This window comes from Pelodiscus sinensis, chromosome 25 (assembly GCF_049634645.1).
Source record: "Pelodiscus sinensis isolate JC-2024 chromosome 25, ASM4963464v1, whole genome shotgun sequence".
Classification (NCBI taxonomy): Eukaryota; Metazoa; Chordata; order Testudines; family Trionychidae; genus Pelodiscus; species Pelodiscus sinensis.
In genome coordinates, this window is record NC_134735.1 from 2,421,171 (window position 1) to 2,437,521 (window position 16,351).

Consider the following 16,351-nt stretch of genomic DNA (forward strand, 5'->3'; position numbering starts at 1 on the left):
TTATTCGGTTCTATTTCATGCTGATTCTATTGTAAACCTGTTCTGGATTCAGTATGGGGACTTGATCTGGTATGGGCTACTTTAGTATGAGCCTGTTGCTCTGTGGAGAAATAATAGAAGTGAGCTGAGCGTGAAGTGTTCAAAACAGCCGTGTGCATTGTTCAATATAAAGTAGCTGAGTCCAGCTGCAAGCGGTACCTCCTCTCTTGTATTTCCTTGGATAGGTGATCATTTTCTGCCTGTCTTTGCTACAGATTTATATGGCTTCTCTTGCAGAGTATCTGAGTACTAGGAATGTGAAAGGTGTAGTCAACCTGTGGAACTCCTTGCCAGAGGAGGCTGTGAAGGCTAAGACTAGAACAGAGTTTAAAGAGAAGCTAGATAATTTCCTGGAGGTTAGGTCCATAAAAGGCTATTAGCCAGGGGATAGAAATGGTGTCCCTGGCCTCTGTTTGTCAGAGGCTGGAGAGGGATGGCAGGAGACAAATCGCTTGGTCATTGTCTTCGGTCCACCCTCTCTGGGGCACCTGGTGCTGGCCACTGTCGGCAGACAGGCTACTGGGCTAGATGGACCTTTGGTCTGATCCAGTACGGCCGTTCTTCTGTTCTTAACTGGTAAGCATCACCATTACCAGGTCATGCTTGCTGGCTACAGTTAACTGGTAGGGGCTGGAGCAGTCCTTCCCCCGCCCCACACTCCAACCTGGCCAAAGCAGCCTTCTTCCCCCCCATAGACATCAGGGATGGTCTAGATCAATGTTTCCCAGTTTTATTTGGCTACGGAACCCTTCTAAACTCGAAATAATTTTGCAGAACCCCTAATAACCGTCTTATATATGGAGCTGAAAAAGTAGACCCCAAATAAGGCGCTCACACTGCTGACTGCATGTACAGCGCTGAGTAGTGACATCGTCCCCACTCTCTGGCTATCTGGCATTCCACAGGGACACGTATCGTGGCACACACATGAAAAGTGTTTTCCATAAAATTCCTAAACGCTTAAATACTATTTTTTTAAATCATAAAATGTGATTGTGATGGAATTTTCTCGCGGAAGCCTTATTTTCACTTCGCGGAACGCCGGGTGCCGTGGAACACCGTGTGGGAAACATTGAGCTAGACGGTGCTTGGTCCTGCTGTGAGGGCAGGAGCCTGGACGTGAGACCTCTCGAGGTCCCTTCCAGTTCGATGATTCCGTGTACCACCCAGCTGGAACCTCTCAGTACAATATCAGTAATCACTAACGACAGGCAAAGGGCTTGGCAGAGAAGTGAGCATACACTCCTCTAACAGCAGTACCCCCCTGCTCTCACAGGACCAGCTTACGCTGCAAGCTAACGGGGGTGGAAAAAACAATGTATCTGAAATGTTGATTTCAGTTGGCAGGTGATGGGCACTGTCAGGGTGGCAGCAAAACTTTTTACGAAGATGCCTCATGTTGTTCTTGTTTGTATAGCGGGGAAAGGAGCCACTGCCAGGTCAACACCAGGGCTGGGGGGCAGGACTCAGGGCTTCTGCCCTACCTACAGCTGTCCCAGTTCTAAGGCTAAAAGAACATCAGAGCGGCCAGACTGGGTCAGACCAAAGGTCCATCTAGCCCAGTGTCTTGTCTGCCCACAGTGGCCAGTGCCAGGTGTCCAATAGGGAGGGAACACAACAGGTAATCCTCACATGATCCCTCCCCTGTAATCCAATTCCAGAGAAACAGAGGCTAGGGTACACCATTCCTACCCATACGGGCTCATAGCTATTGATGGACCTAACCTCATGACGGTATCTAGCTCTTTTTTGAACTCTGTTAAAGTCCTAGCCTTCACCACATCTTCTGGCGAGGAGTTCCACAGGTTGACTGTGCAACCCAGTGAAGAAAAACATCCTTTTGTTTGTTTTAAACCTGCTGCCTATTAGTTTCATTTGACACCTCTAGTTCTTATATTGTGGGAGCAGGTAAATAACTTTTCCTTATTCACTTTTTCCACACCGGTCATGATTTTATAGACCTCTAGCATATACTCCCCCCCCCCCCCCAGCTTTTTTCTATACTGAAAAGTCCACGTCTTTAAAAGATTAGCCAGAGAGTCTAAGGCTGGGCTACTGCTGGGCTTGCAAGGGGAGGGGGGGTTGCAGTGCAGGTAGGAGCCAATAGCCCTTCCGGCTCCTGGAGCTGCCCCGCTGCACTCGGCCCCAGGGGCCTGGCTACACTCCGCTGCTGGGACGCGAAGCAGCAGCAGCTGCGGCAGGACCAGCTGAGCTGGGCGGAGCGCCGAGGCGATTCACAAGGGCTGGCCCCCGCCCATTATGCAAATCAGAGCCCCCTGGTTGGGGGCCCGCTGGCGGGAGGCGGGGCCAGCTGCTGCAGCCGGGATAAAAGGCGGCGGGGGAACAATGCAACCGAGTCCCAGGCACCCAGCGCGGTGGCGGAGCGAGGCCGCGGGAAGCAGCCCCCGGGGGCGCGCTGGAGAAAGGTGACGCGGGGGAGTGTCCCCGGGGCGGAGCCCCTCCCCCACTCCGGGCTGTAGTTTTGCGAGCCTGGGAAACTTGGAGGCAGCGCGGTTCCCAGCCTCTGCCCCGCCCCGGCTGTCACTTGCCCGCCTCGCGTGCGTGGGAGGGAGCTGCCCCGCGCGTGGGGAGGGGGTTTCCACGGGAGCGACCCCGTGTAAGGGCTTTGGGGTCTCTAGTGGGCGCGGCCAGCGCTGTGTCATGGGGCCATGTCCCGAGTGGGGTGGGGTGGGGACCCCCCTGGGGCGCGCGCTCAGGGAGCATGTCCCGGGGGGGGGGGGTGATCGCGCACAGGGAAAGTGCTGTCCTGCCCCCAATGCAGTGGGCCTGGGCTGGTCACTTTGGCGGCCGGTGGGGGAGGGTGTCCCCTGCCCAGCTCGGGGAGGGGGCTTCGGAGCGTGCTCGCCGCTGACGCTGCGCTTTGGGCTCGGCAGGCTGGCCCCTGCGGAGCGATGGAGTTCGACTCCCACCAGCATTACTTCTACGACCACGACTCCGAGGAGGATTTTTACCGCTCCACCGCCCCCAGCGAAGACATCTGGAAGAAATTCGAGCTGGTGGCCACTCCCCGCAAGGCGCCCCCCTGCCCCGCCGGGGGCAAAGCCTGCTGCCCCGGGGCAGGGGAGAGGTCCGACCGGCTCTCCCACTGCTGCCTGCCCGGGGAGGAGCCGGAATACCTCCTGGGCCCCGGGGCGATCTTGGGCAACCTGAGCGCCTTCATGCTGCAGGACTGTATGTGGAGCGGCTTCTCCGCCCGGGAGCGGCTGGAGAAAGTGATGACCGAGAAACTTTCCACGGGCGCGCCAAGGGCGAATCCGCACAAGTCCCCCTTGGCCCAGGACGCGGGGTTCAACAGCCCGGTGAGCGAGTGTGTGGACCCCGCTGCCGTCTTCCCCTGCCTCCCGGCGGAGACCAAGCCTCCCCCGGCCGCCCCGGGAGCCGAGAGGCCATGCGATTCGGGTAAGGGGCTCCCAAACCCAACGCGTCCCCTTGGCTCTGCAGCGAGGTGGGGGCCCGCGCCCGGCAACCCAGGGGCCGGCCTGGCCCAACTGCTGCGCTGGCGGCGCACCCGTTTACACGTGTGTGTTAGTAAACAGTGTGGGACCGGCTCCCTGGAAGCCCAGCCTCCTTTTGTTGTGTCTGCGAGCGAGTGGCGAGCCCACGCCCGAGAACAAAGGGAAGCTGACTAGTCTTCCCCTCTAGGACTCTTGCTGGGGGGGGACCCCGGCAAGGGGAGGGGGTCCCTGAAGGGACTTAGAGGGCGGAATCTTCTGCCTTTTTCTAACCTTTCTCTCCTGCTGCCGGAGCCGCTGGGTTCCTCTGGGAAACCTCCCTGAGCCTGGAGGCTTAGCTGCACAGGGAAGTTGGCATCTCGATGGAGAGCCTCTTCTAAAGCTTCCCCTAGCAGCCATGTTGCTCTTCTGGCTGCTTGGTTTCTAAATTCTAGCACCCCACCTAGGTTCAACTGATCCCAGAACTCCCCTGCTTCCAGCCTCTCAGGCAGCCTCCTAGGACGAGGCAAAACCTCTGGGTGGGCTTTGACTGTCCCCAAACAGTTGTCTTCTGGGGACATCCCGTGGTGGCATGTGAGGAAAACGACAAAGCAACTTAGAGGCATCTCCTAGTTCTTGGTAGAGTTCCAGTGCTGCTTCTGCAAAAGGGCCCTGACTCCTTGTCCCTAGCAAGTGTCAAATACAGGAAAATTGTGGTGCAAATACTAGAATGGGGCTTGAAGGTGAAGAGCGATAAAGGCAAGAGGGGCATGTATCAAGCTGCTAAAACTCAGTCTGAATCTTTATCTGTAGGATTGGAAGTTTAATGCATGCGATTCTTTATTTTTAAACCTTGGCTTAAATTTGTCACTTAATGGCAGGCAACAATATCTGACACCAGCTATCCCCGCCCCCGCTCCTTCTCAAAGTGAGCAGATGGAGGTGTGATTTAGTACACAAACTCCAGGCAAGCTTTAAATGCCAGACTTCTGAAAATAAGGGGTGACTGAAGTGCTGACACAAGCTAGGGGGTGCAGGGCCAGACACCTCATTATCGTGATCTTAATATTAGTTTGACTGAGATGAGCCAGTGATGAGTAACTTGGTTCTGACTCATTGCAGGGATGAGGCTAGCTGGGCCAAGAAGCACCTTTAGGACTAAGATTTAATTACATTAGGATGATGAGCTAGTAAAGAGGCTGCAGGCTCTAATGGGCTTAATCTCAATTAGTGGGGGGGGCACTATATATTTTATCCACTTTAATCTTGCTACTTTGCTGACCTGCACTTTACCTGATCTGAATCCAGGGCCCTAGTACTCACGCCCCAGGCCACATGGTCCCAGAACAAAAAGCAACAGATTGCAGCAAACAATGAGAGGGGGGCCTCTGAGAGTGACTGAGGCCGTGACCAATGAGGTAGCTTGGCCACAGCAACATTCCAAGTGCCTGCTGAAGCAGCCAATGGCCACCTGGCTGGGAGGAGGGGCCCAACCAGTCAGTATTTTATTAATGGGGAAATGATAATATTGTCCACACAATGGAAGTTTTTGACAAAGGGGCATAAAAAGTGCAAAGTAGAAAGCAACCAGGAAATAGCACTGAACGTTAGGAGGCTGGCCTGGGGGGCGGGGAGCAGGAAAAAATGTGGTGTGACCTAAAAGTAGAAATTCTAGACCTGTAGATCCCTTCGGTGCTGATCGCCAAATGGTGCATGAGCTCTGATGGATAATCTCTGTAGCATTCAGGGGCCATGGGGGAGAGTACAATCTAATGCGTACAGCAAGAAAGAGTCCTAACCTCTCCTCTGACTTGCCAGTAATCTCTTTGCACGAGAAATATGGCCCAAGTGCTCAAAGACAGACCAGTTCTTAGAGTAAAGACCCTCAGAGTAAAGCTCTAAGAACAACAATAAGTCCTTATAGACTAACAGATATATTGGAGCATAAGCTTTTGTGGGCAGAGACCCACTCTGTCAGACTTGCTGCATGATCTTGGGCGAGTATATTAAAGAGCTCTGTATTACCACGCTCTCCGGTGCACAAAGCATGCCTACCTGTCTGAGAGAATTGCTTGAGTGAAAGGCGTTGCTACTGTTAAGTATTGCTAAAGCAGCTGGAATGTCACAAGCATGGGATGTGTGCTTCTCCAGGACTTTCCCAAGAGATTGTAAAACTTCAAGGGGCAAGGAGTGGATTTATAGTAGCCCTATAAGTTGGATGGCTAAAGTGGCGTTTTAAGGAGCCAGGTCTGTTCCCTTTTTTGTTTTTTGTCTTTTGTTTAGGGCTTTGGTAACTTCCCCTCTGGTTCTTTGGGCTGAACATGTTTGGAGATGGTGTGGGGAGGAATGTTAAATGGTGGCAGGCAGAGAGGTTCACTGAACCTGATGGCAAAAGGTTCTCCTCCCTCCCTCCCTCCCCCCCCCCACTGTGATGGGGGAGGGTTGTCACTCCCCTCCCTGAAATCTTTAGCTGAATGGGGAGAGGAGAATACCAGGGTGGGGAGGTGAATAGGATTTATAACTTGTGAAAAGTAACAAGTCACTAAAGTGTGAGGCTGCAGTGAGCAGGAACAAAGGGCAACATAGGCCCCAGATCCCTCATTTACAATTCCAATGGGCCAGGAAAGAACTGGACAGGCAGGAGCAAGGGGAAGATCTTTAAACTCTGTCCCCAGCTACTAAGGCTCTTGCTCCCTTCCTTTCTGCTGGGGGAGGAGAGGATGGGTGTAGCAATGGGAGCTGGGGGTGCAGGAATTTCTTTCCTGTTGGGTCGTCTTTGCTCATAATGAGTTTTGCAGTGGAAACAGTAAGAAACCCTCCTCCCATTTCCTGGGAACCCGGAGCGTGTCGCTAAGGCAAGAAATCTCATTCCTGTGACTGGGATTAGTTGATATGGGAGAGATCTAAAAAAGATACTGACACTGGAAAAGATTCAGAAAAGGGCAACACAAATGAGGGGTTTGGAACCGGTCCCCATATAAAGAGATTAAAGACTTTTTCACCTTAGAAAAGAGGAGACTGGGGTGGGGGGAGAAATGATAGAGGTCTATAAAATCATGACTGGTGTGGAGAAAGTGAATAGGAAAAGTTATTTACTTCTTCCTACAGTAAGAACTAGGGGTCACCAAACAAATCAATAGGCAGCAGGTTTAAAACAAAAGGAAGCTTTTCTTCACTTGGCTGCACAGTCAACCTGTGGAACTCCTTGCCAGAGGATGTGGTGAAGGCCAGGACTTGGAGTAAGATTTTTGTCCTGGTGAGTGTAATCCAGTTGAATGGCTCTAGGATCTCTCTTCCGTAACGAGGTTCTGGAGACCCATGTCTGGTGCTACAACTGTCTGGTCTCTTCTTGTTTGGGCATCTCACTGTGCTGTTCTAAGAGGCTGGGCAAGGGGGTTGCTGAAGGGACTAGTCCAGTGATTCCAAGTGATGGCTTGTTGTGCTTGCCTCTTTTTGAATAGAGGGTGAAGAGATTGATGTGGTGACCGTGGAAAAGAGACAATCGCTCAGTATGAGGAAGCCGGTCACCATCACGGTGCGAGCAGACCCCCTGGACCCCTGCATGAAACACTTCCACATCTCCATCCACCAGCAACAGCACAACTACGCTGCCCGCTCTCCCCCCGACACCTGCTCCCAGGAGGATGCCTTGGAGAAGGAGCCCAAAGAGGAGCCCTTGAGCAGCCCGGAGCAAGGTGCAGAGCACTCTGAGCCTGGCCTGCCCAAAACCGGGAGCACGCCCAGTTCGGACAGCGAGGACATGGCTAAGAGGAAAAACCACAACTACTTGGAACGCAAGCGGCGAAATGATCTCCGCTCCCGCTTCCAGGCCCTGAGGGACCAGGTCCCCGGTCTGGCTAACTGTCCCAAGACCCCCAAAGTGGTGATCCTGAGCAAAGCTGCGGAGTACCTGCAGTCGCTCGTTGTTGGGGAGCGGAGGATGGCTGCAGAGAAAAGGCAGCTGAAGCTGAGACAGCATCAGCTGCTGAAGCGAATTGCCCATCTCAAGGGACTTTAGCTACCACAGACTTGACACCTTTTCCAATATTGATTTGCACATTTTTTTGGTTAGCGTGAACCCTCCAAACTACAGATCCCAGAATGCACTGCAGCCAGCGCACACGAATATGGCTTGCATTCTAGGAAGCGGGGGAGCTTCTTGTCTCCCTTATCCAGGCCTGGTCTCGGGTTCCTCCTTTAACAGAGTAGGGAGTAGCTTAGCCCACAGCTGGCAAATTCTTAGCCTGTGGGGACACTGGTACTTGGCACCTGACTTGTAGGCACTGGACTTTGCTTGGGCTGAAATGGTCAAAAGGGACCCGTGAGTTCTGGGTGCCTCGTTCTGAGGGTGTCCAGAGATGCTGAGCCTCGAACAGGGATGTGGAACAAAGCCCGCTGAGGCCAGTTGGAGCTGCCTTAGCGCCTTGAACTTCAGGCCTCAGGTACCTGATGTTGGACACTCAAACTGAGGCCACTCTCCAAAATACAGGCCTGAGTGGGCAACCAGAAGCCTAATAATGATGGCAGGTTCCTGATTCAGACAGGACCTGAATCCAGCCCTTCTGTGGCTTCTCTTCATACATGCATCACTGGGTGGCTGGGTCAATATGGTGGCTGTTGCCATGGTCTGCTGAAGTTTGACACCCTCCCCTGTCTCCTCCCCCATTCTGCTACCCAGCCCAGGTGCCTCTGCTGTGGTGCTCTTGCCTTCCCCCTCCCCATCCTTTCCCTGACCAGCCCATAGTGGCCCACCTCTCCAATCTCCCCATCCTGCTCCACATCAGTGGGGCTGAGACCATGGGCCCGCTGCATCCCCTCCAGAAGTGTCTTCAAATCAATCGGATTGCTTTTGACTGAGAGTCTCCACTGCCAATCGGCCAGGGTGTTCCGCTCCAGGGCGTAGCAATCCAGTGTCCCAGTTCAGGGTCCATCTCTCTACAAGCAGTGACAATGGGGGCATGCCCCAAAGTGGGTGGGGATGGGGAAACTTTGCTCTCTAGGGGCCAGGGCTGTTCTTAAAGATCCTCTTTCTCCCAGGGCTGGATGGCTAAACGTTATTGCTGCAGAAGACCCGAGACCAGCTTGAAATGGACTATACCTCACTTTCTTACCACTTTACACAGTAGCTTGTCTTGAGGCTTGTGTTCTAGAAACTGCTGCTGTAACTGTCTGACTCGTAGCCGGGATGACCTTTTTTTAATGCTGTATTTTTGTACAACTTTTTTGGAGAGTATTGTTTGACTTGTCTTTGAAAATCTTGTTCTGGGGGCGTTGTCCCTGCTGCAGGCTGGTGAAGGTGTGTTGGGGGAAGGGCTGGAAGTGTCCCTGGGGCCTTGCTAGGAGGCTCCGAGAGGTCCTAGGTTCTTATTTGCTTGCTTCCAGATAGGAGACTCGTGGGAAGATCCCTGCTCCTCAGGCTGTAGACAGGGCAATAATGATCCTTTCACAGAGGATCAGGGTGAAACTTGCCCTGTTTGCCTGGCCTTCCTGTATTCCCCAAATGCAGGTTCTCAGGAGTGGTGCTGCTTAAAATCCTAGGGGCCTGACTGTTACCTGGAGTTACTTTGTCTTTCCCGGGGAGGGTTGATGCTCCTCTTGGAAGCATCTGAGACGTGAGTCCCTCTGTCTGTTAACCAGCAGCGACACCCTTGGGAAGCTGCATTTGTTCAGCTGGCCAAACTTCATTTCACCTCCCCACGAATCTCCCTCTGCTGTGAATACTCGCCCTGCCTTCCTAGGCGGGGTCTGTGTTTTTGTGGGTGGGGGAGCAGGACCAGGAGCCTTCATCTTTCGTGGAAGGGGGTGTGGCTGGAACCTCCACTCTGCAGCAGACACACAGAGCAGCCCCTGAGTTGTCTGGCTCCTACCTGACCTTCTGAGAAACGTTAGCGTTAACACTGTGGTCGGATTTAGCACTTTTCTTCATTACCTCACACTTCATAAATAAATAAGTTAGAAAAGACACACTGGGTTGGCTTTTTCCATCGAGCTGTTGCCTGCCTGTTTCCAGGGAGTGACCGCACCCGCTGCTGCTTGAGAGAAACACTGAACAAAGCTAAGGGTGGCTGTACCTCCTGGGGCAGTAGGACTTTCACCTATACCTCTTCTCCCATCAGGAAGGGCCGTCATGTCCTGCTCCCAAGGCTGTGCCCTCGTAGGAGGAGCGTGCTGTCTTTTGGCTGTATCCCTGAATGGCAAGATCAACATTTCAGCAGAAGCAATGTTACTGTGCCTGCGGCAGCGCAATCGAGTAGCAATCACTAAGCCCAGTTATAGGGCTGTCCGTCTACAGCAGGGATGGTTTTTTTGTTTGTTTTTAAAACAGGTGTACTGTGGAGAACAGGGTTCAAAACAGCTGCCCAAAACTCCTCTCCCTTCCTCCCCCCCCCTTTTTTTTGTTGCTCCTTGGTGTTCCTCATTTTCTTAAAAAAAAATATTGTTTGGTGTTTCTCAGTCTTAAAGTTTAAGAAACCCCGGACTACAGGGTTATCAAAGCCTTCAAATCTGGGGAAGAGTTGGAGGACAACTAGGCTATGTCTACACTCGCAGCTTCTTGCGCAAGAACATCTTGCCCAAGGATTCTTGTGCAAGAAGTCTTGTGCAAGAAGACGTCCACGCTGCCATGTGCAAGCTGTGCTTTTGCGTAAGAGCGCCTGTGGCAGTGTGGACGCTCTCTTGCGCAAGAAAGCTCTGATGGCCATTTTAGCCATAGAGCTTTCTTGCACAAGAAATCCCTGCCAAGCATCCACATTGCCCGCTTGCACAAGAGCTCCTGTGCTAGAGGGCTTACGCCTGTTTGCAAGAGCTATGCTCTTTTCTCAAGAAGCCCTCTCTTACCATGCTGTACTGTAAATTTCCTTGCACAAGAGCGGGCGGGCAGTGTGGATGTTCTACAGATTCTTGAGCAAGAACAGCCATACTTGCACAAGAAGCCACGAGTGTAGACATAGCCCTAGAGTGGGGAACATCCTGGAAGCCTGCAGAAATTAGAGTGCAAGAGATTTAGACCCAATATTCCGTTAGGCAGCATGTAGTTTCCTGCAAGCAAGACTAGTGCCTTTGTGTAGGCTTTCTCATGATTGAAGTGTGCAATGTCTACAGTGGTGGGTCCTGGGAACCAAATCACCTGGATTAATTTCTCTTTAAGTGGTTTTACTGAGGAAGAAGGGCTGTGAGTGGAGTTCCTCTAATGAGGGACTTGATGTAATTTTAAACTCTTCTAATGGCACTACAGAACAGTCAGCATGTGGAATTCACTGCCCCTGAAGGTCATCAAGATGAATATGATGGTGAATTGTCTGTGAGTAACTCTAGAGGAAAGCTAAGATGGAATGATATTGCTCGCTGGGGCGGGGAGGATTTAGGGGCTACTAGAGAATTCACCACATCCCCCTCTGCAGAGAGTTTGAAATATTTGTATCTTAATTTGAAGAATGTTTATTACACATTAGCAATCCCAGATTATTGGTTTTAACTCCTGGAGGCAAAATCCTGTATTAAATGCAGTGGAGAGAAGGCATGGTGTGACTGCAAAGACAAGCATCTAGATGGGGGCTAGTGCTATTTCAAGAGAGGTTTAGTTGTTTGTAGGAAGTTTAGTCTTTCACAGGATTATAATCAATGAAGAGCTTTAAATGTTCCTCATTCTTTTGGCTCCTGAAGCAGAAGTTGTGTTTTACGCTTGTATAGTGTGTTGCATCAGCTAAGATCAAAGCATTGTACCGACATCAGAGTTCAATGTCCTTACTCTGCTGAGGCAGGAAAACAGGATTAAAGAAATAGGATCTGATTCTCTGGTATATAGGCCCCTAACTCCCAGGCTACGTCTACATTGGCATGATCTTGCACAAATACTCTAACACAAGAGTTCTTGCGTTAAAGGATTTGCGCAAGAGAGCATCTACACTGGCATGTGCCTTTGCGCAATAGCATCCGTGCCACTGTAGACGCTCTCGTGTGCAAGAAAGCTCCGATGGCCATTTTAACCCTCAGGCTTTCTTGCGCAAGAAATTCATGTTGCCTGTCTACAGTGGCCTCTTGTGCAAGAACAGTTGCACAAGAGGGCTTATTCTTGAGCGGGAGCATCATAGTTCTTGCACAAGAAGCACTGATTTCACACATTAGAACGTTTGTGTTCTTGCGCAAGAACTCCCTGCCAGTGTAGACAGGCAGCATATTTTTGTGCTAAAGTGGCTGCTTTGGTGCAAGATCGTGCCAGTGTAGACACAGCCCCATTGATTTCTAAATACCTCTGAAGCTCTGGGCTCTTGAGGCTTGTTGCGTAGTGGAACTGGAAGTCAAGACGAGTGTCCTGACTCCTAATCCATTGGTTGCACCTCTACACAAAACATGTTCTGAAACTATAGGTAAGAACGTAGGTTCAAAGTGTCTAGTTTCTACAGGAGTGTTCCAAGGGGAAGGGTGGGCCTAAATAGACACATTTCAATGCAACAGTAGGTTGTTAACCCTCTCTTATTCATGCTTGTCCCTAAGTGCGAGAAGAGGAAAGATGGTCATTGAGATTTTTAAATGCAGCTCAGTGAGTTAGCAAAAGTTTAACTAAGTCCCTGGGGCTGGTGGTGGGTAACCTGTCACCTCTGGGCTGCATGCATCAGGGTGGCATGTGTGGCCCACAAGATATTTACTGTCGCCCCGGTGCAGGGGTGCCAGCTTCTGCTGGGTTCTGTCCGCATTGTGGATTTTTTTACTTTTTTTTTTTCTTTCTTTTCTTACTGGCCTTACTAAAGTGACTCGCATGTAAAGCAAAAGCATGTGAAGTGAGGGGCCTGCTGACTGCATACAACATTAACTGTGAGAGCCATGTGCTCCCTCTGCATCCAATCAAAGTGGTTCAATTAGCTCATCTCACAAATTGTAGGTACATAAGCACGGTGAGCAAACACCCTGTCCTGGGAGATGGCCTTGGTAAGGATAACCTTGCCACCCATTAAGCTGAAGGAGGGTCACTCATGCGGCCCACGCACTAGCCGTGGTCGAATGTTGCTGTGCTAAACCACTTACGCCCCCAGTCTCAAAGACTGTCTACGATGGCGTGATCTTGCGCCAGAGTAGGTGATCTTGCGCAAAAACTTGCTGCCTGTCTACACTGGCCGTGTGTTCTTGCGCAAGTAAACTGACGTTCTACTGTATAAAATCAGGGCTTCTTGTGGAAGAACTATGATGCTCCCGCTCAGGAATAAGCCCTCTTGTGCAAGAGCTCTGCCAGAAGAGGCCAGTGTAAACAGGCAACATGAATTTCTTGCGCAAGAAAGCCCTATGGTTAAAATGGCCATCGGAGCTTTCTTGCGCAAGAGAGCATCTGCACTGGCATGGATGCTCTTATGCAAAAGCACATCTCTTGCGGAAAAGCACATGCCAGTGTAGACACTCTTCTGGAAGAGTTTTTGCGCAAGAAGCTGTAAGTGTAGATGTAGCCAAAAAGTATTTAGGCCCCACTCATTCAAGTGGCAATTAGGAGGCTAAATATCTTTGTGGACCTGAGGCTTAAATGCCTTTGAAGATCCCACCTGAGACTCCGTTCAGTTCAGTTCAGTTCAGTTCAGTGATTGTTTTTTGCCTGGGGATGATGAATTCAATGTCTGGAGACAGCATCTCTCTAACATTTTGCACGGAGCTGGCTCAGAAGCACAGGTGCTAAAACTCCTGGCACTGGGGGTGCTGCAGTGCACTCTGGTTTGAAGTAGTAATAACAATAACCAAATAACCTGGTTTCTGCCTTCAGTACTCCGTATTGCAGCACTGTTGCTTGGAAGGCTGCAAAAGTACTGGAGCATAATTAGATGAGACAGCACTGTAAGACAAGGAGCGTGCGGGCTGGGGTAACTTAGACCAAAGTACAAAAAAACCTATAGAGATGCAGAAGACTGTTTTATTATATGCCTGTTTAGAGGGAAAATAGCTGAGCTAGATCTAGCTGGGGATATGTCTGAGCGTATTAAAAAATAGGTTTGTATAAAATACTTAAGACATCAAATATAAAACCCATTGTTGAAGAAACGGATTAGTGGAGTGAGCATCATGTTTGAAATAGACCCACTGGAAGCACAGGTTAAAAGTACATTGGATTAACTAGACCTGACATCTACCCAAAGCAGTCAAACCCAAGTAAAGTGACCATACAAGTGTAGATCTCTTGAATGCAACTTTCTGCATGCACATTAAAGATGCCAGGGTATTTTTTTTATAAGGATGGTGTTTTGCTCTCTCAAAATTACCTACAGAGCATCTTTCAAAGGGGTTTTTGCTATTTTTTGGAAGGGGACAGCTTAGAGAAGGCTTGAAAGAGATTTAAACTGTACAACCCAACTGTGGGATCACAGTTTTCAAATCTAGTCCATTTCAAAACCAAATTAAAAGTAGCTTTAGATGTTACACCTATTCCTGAGTCTTCCTGCCATTTGTGTGAGCTTTCAAGCACAGCTTCCTATCTTTAAAAATGCATTTTCTAGTATTACTCCATGAAGGACTCCTGGAAGCGGACAGTACAAGGGAAACCATGAAACTCACTATACACAAAGGCTGTGTCTAGACTGGCATGATTTTCCGGAAATGCTTTTAACGGAAAACTTTTCCGTTACAAGCATTTTTGGAAAAGAGCGTCTAGATTGGCACGGACGCTTTTCCGCAAAAGCACTTTTTGCGGAAAAGCGTCCATGCCAATCCAGACGCGCTTTTCTGCAAAAAAGCCCCGATCGCCATTTTCGCAATTGGGGCTTTTTTGCGGAAAACAAATCTGAGCTGTCTACACTGGCCCTTTTGCGCAAAAGTTTTGCGCAAGAGGACTTTTGCCTGAACGGGAGCAGCATAGTATTTCCACAAGAAGCACTGATTTCTTACAGTAGGAAGTCAGTGCTTTTGCGGAAATTCAAGCGGCCAGTGTAGACAGCTGGCAAGTTTTTTCCGGAAAAGCGGCTGATTTTCTGGAAAAACTGGCCAGTCTAGACACAACCACAGTGCTTTTAAAAGCAAATCACAAACACATAGAGAGCCTATTTCCCCCTATAATCTCCTTTGGGTAGCTGAGGTGTTAGCTATAATAATGAGAAATGGTTTCAGACAAAAGCCAGATTTTTAGGTTCACATTGTCCTGCTAACACCAAGCCTTTTAGGGGTCATATATCATACTGCATATATTCTACCATTGCCTGGATACTGCTCTTCTCGGCTTTACTACACTCTTGAAAAATTCTTCTTGACTAGGGTGAGTAATTTGTTCTGGGTGAGTAAAATATAATGTTGTTTCCATTCTTACCATGCTGACAAGTGGGGCATGGGGATTTGCGCATGAGTTGGTAAAGTTTGTGACAGTTTGGTGAGCCGACTATAATTTCCTCTCCCCCAATGAGATTTCTCTTTGCTGCCTCTTGCTTTCACTGTTGCTATGGCAAAAGATGTGTGTTGCTAAGATAAGAGCCATTTTCTTTCCCTCTTCCATAGCTGTTGCCACAGTAGAAGTCACAGAACCCCCTCTGTTACCTTGGTAACAGCCTCCTCCTACTGTCTCCCTAGTAACAGTCTCCCCATCTTTTTCTTCCCTCTTCCTTCTGTTGCTACAGTAACAGTTGCTTGCTCCCCATCTCTCCCTGTTGTCTATATTGCAGCTTTATCTCTTTATCCCTCTGAAGGACGCATGTGCTAAGTCACCTTGGTAACATTCTCCCTTTCCTCTGTTGCTATGGTAACATTCTCCCTCTCCCACCAATCCACTTCTCATCTTCTGCCCCTCCACTTCTCTGTTGGAGTAGTTCCAGGGGGTTCCCCTCATACCTGTGCCTAAATGAAGTCCGCTATGGTCACATGTTCTAGGGGCTTAGCTCTCATGGTAAAGGCCTTTACAGCAATGAGGGTCATACTCTGGTCCTGGTTTCTAGGGATGTGGCATGGCTGGATGACTATTCTCTGGGGCATGGCAGTGGCAGAGGCAGGATGGGACAGCTGGATAGGCCCTGACTGTAGATAGCTGAGGAATGAGGGGATGGAAGGAGCAAAGGGGTCTCTTCTCACCCTCCACCCAGCTGGCCTTTGGGGAGGGGAGAGGGAGAGATTCTTGGCCAGGGCCCCCTGTAAAAGTGGAAGCTGCATAAACATGTGCTCTGTGCCCCCCACTTGCTGCTTGTCCTGCTCTGTCCAGAAGACCTCCTGCCAGGAGTGGGATCAGGGGCTGGCCTGCTCTGCCCACTGGGTGCTCCTGCAGGAAGGGGGGTGGGGAGTAGGGGCTCGTCCTGCTCTGTCACGTGCTCCATCTGGGGAGCAGAGTGGGGTGTTTCTGGCTCTGGTGCTCCAGCCGCAGAACGGGATGAGGGCCTGCCCTGGCGTTCAAGCGGGGTCGGGGGCATGGGTGGTGGGTGAATGCCCAGCTAGAGAAGGCAAACTCCAGCCCTGCCCCTTTTGCTACCTCCCCCCATGGAGCCAAGCCTGCTTCCCCCGCGCCCCCCAGTGAGTGCCCCCAGCCTCCCGAACATCCTGAGACCCCTTAGTCTCATCGCCCCAGACTGTGGCATGGCCTCAGCCCTCCTGATGGGCTGGAGAGCCAGGCAGCCGCACCATGGCACCAGCATTCCCCAGCCCTGCTGGGTGCTGGGAGCGTGTGCAGTTTTGGGAAGGCAATGCCTTCCCTTGCCTCCATCGCCTGCCCGCCCAGGGCTGCCCCGCTCTGCCCGCCGGGGGCTGCAGCCAGGGAGGGGGTTGGGACGGGGCACGCGGGGGGGGGGGGGAGGGCGATTCCCTGTGCCCCGGTGGTGGGAGGCACGTCAGGGTGGGGGGGCTGGCTGCTGAGTGGGGGGGGCAGCGACCCGGCCTGGCTGCGCCCCTGGGGGAAGCTGTGCCTGCCAACCCCCCCA

General features: G+C 51.1%; 1 protein-coding gene across 1 annotated transcript; it reads left to right on the forward strand.

The window, feature by feature from the left end:
* Positions 1–2,354: 2,354 nt before the first annotated feature.
* On the forward strand, positions 2,355–9,455 carry MYCL (MYCL proto-oncogene, bHLH transcription factor). The gene is made up of 3 exons (XM_075908630.1): positions 2,355–2,465; positions 2,934–3,459; positions 6,953–9,455. Exons 2-3 carry the CDS (start codon positions 2,952–2,954, stop codon positions 7,507–7,509), a joined length of 1,065 nt encoding a protein of 354 aa, XP_075764745.1. The 5' UTR covers positions 2,355–2,465; positions 2,934–2,951; the 3' UTR covers positions 7,510–9,455.
* Positions 9,456–16,351: the final 6,896 nt, after the last annotated feature.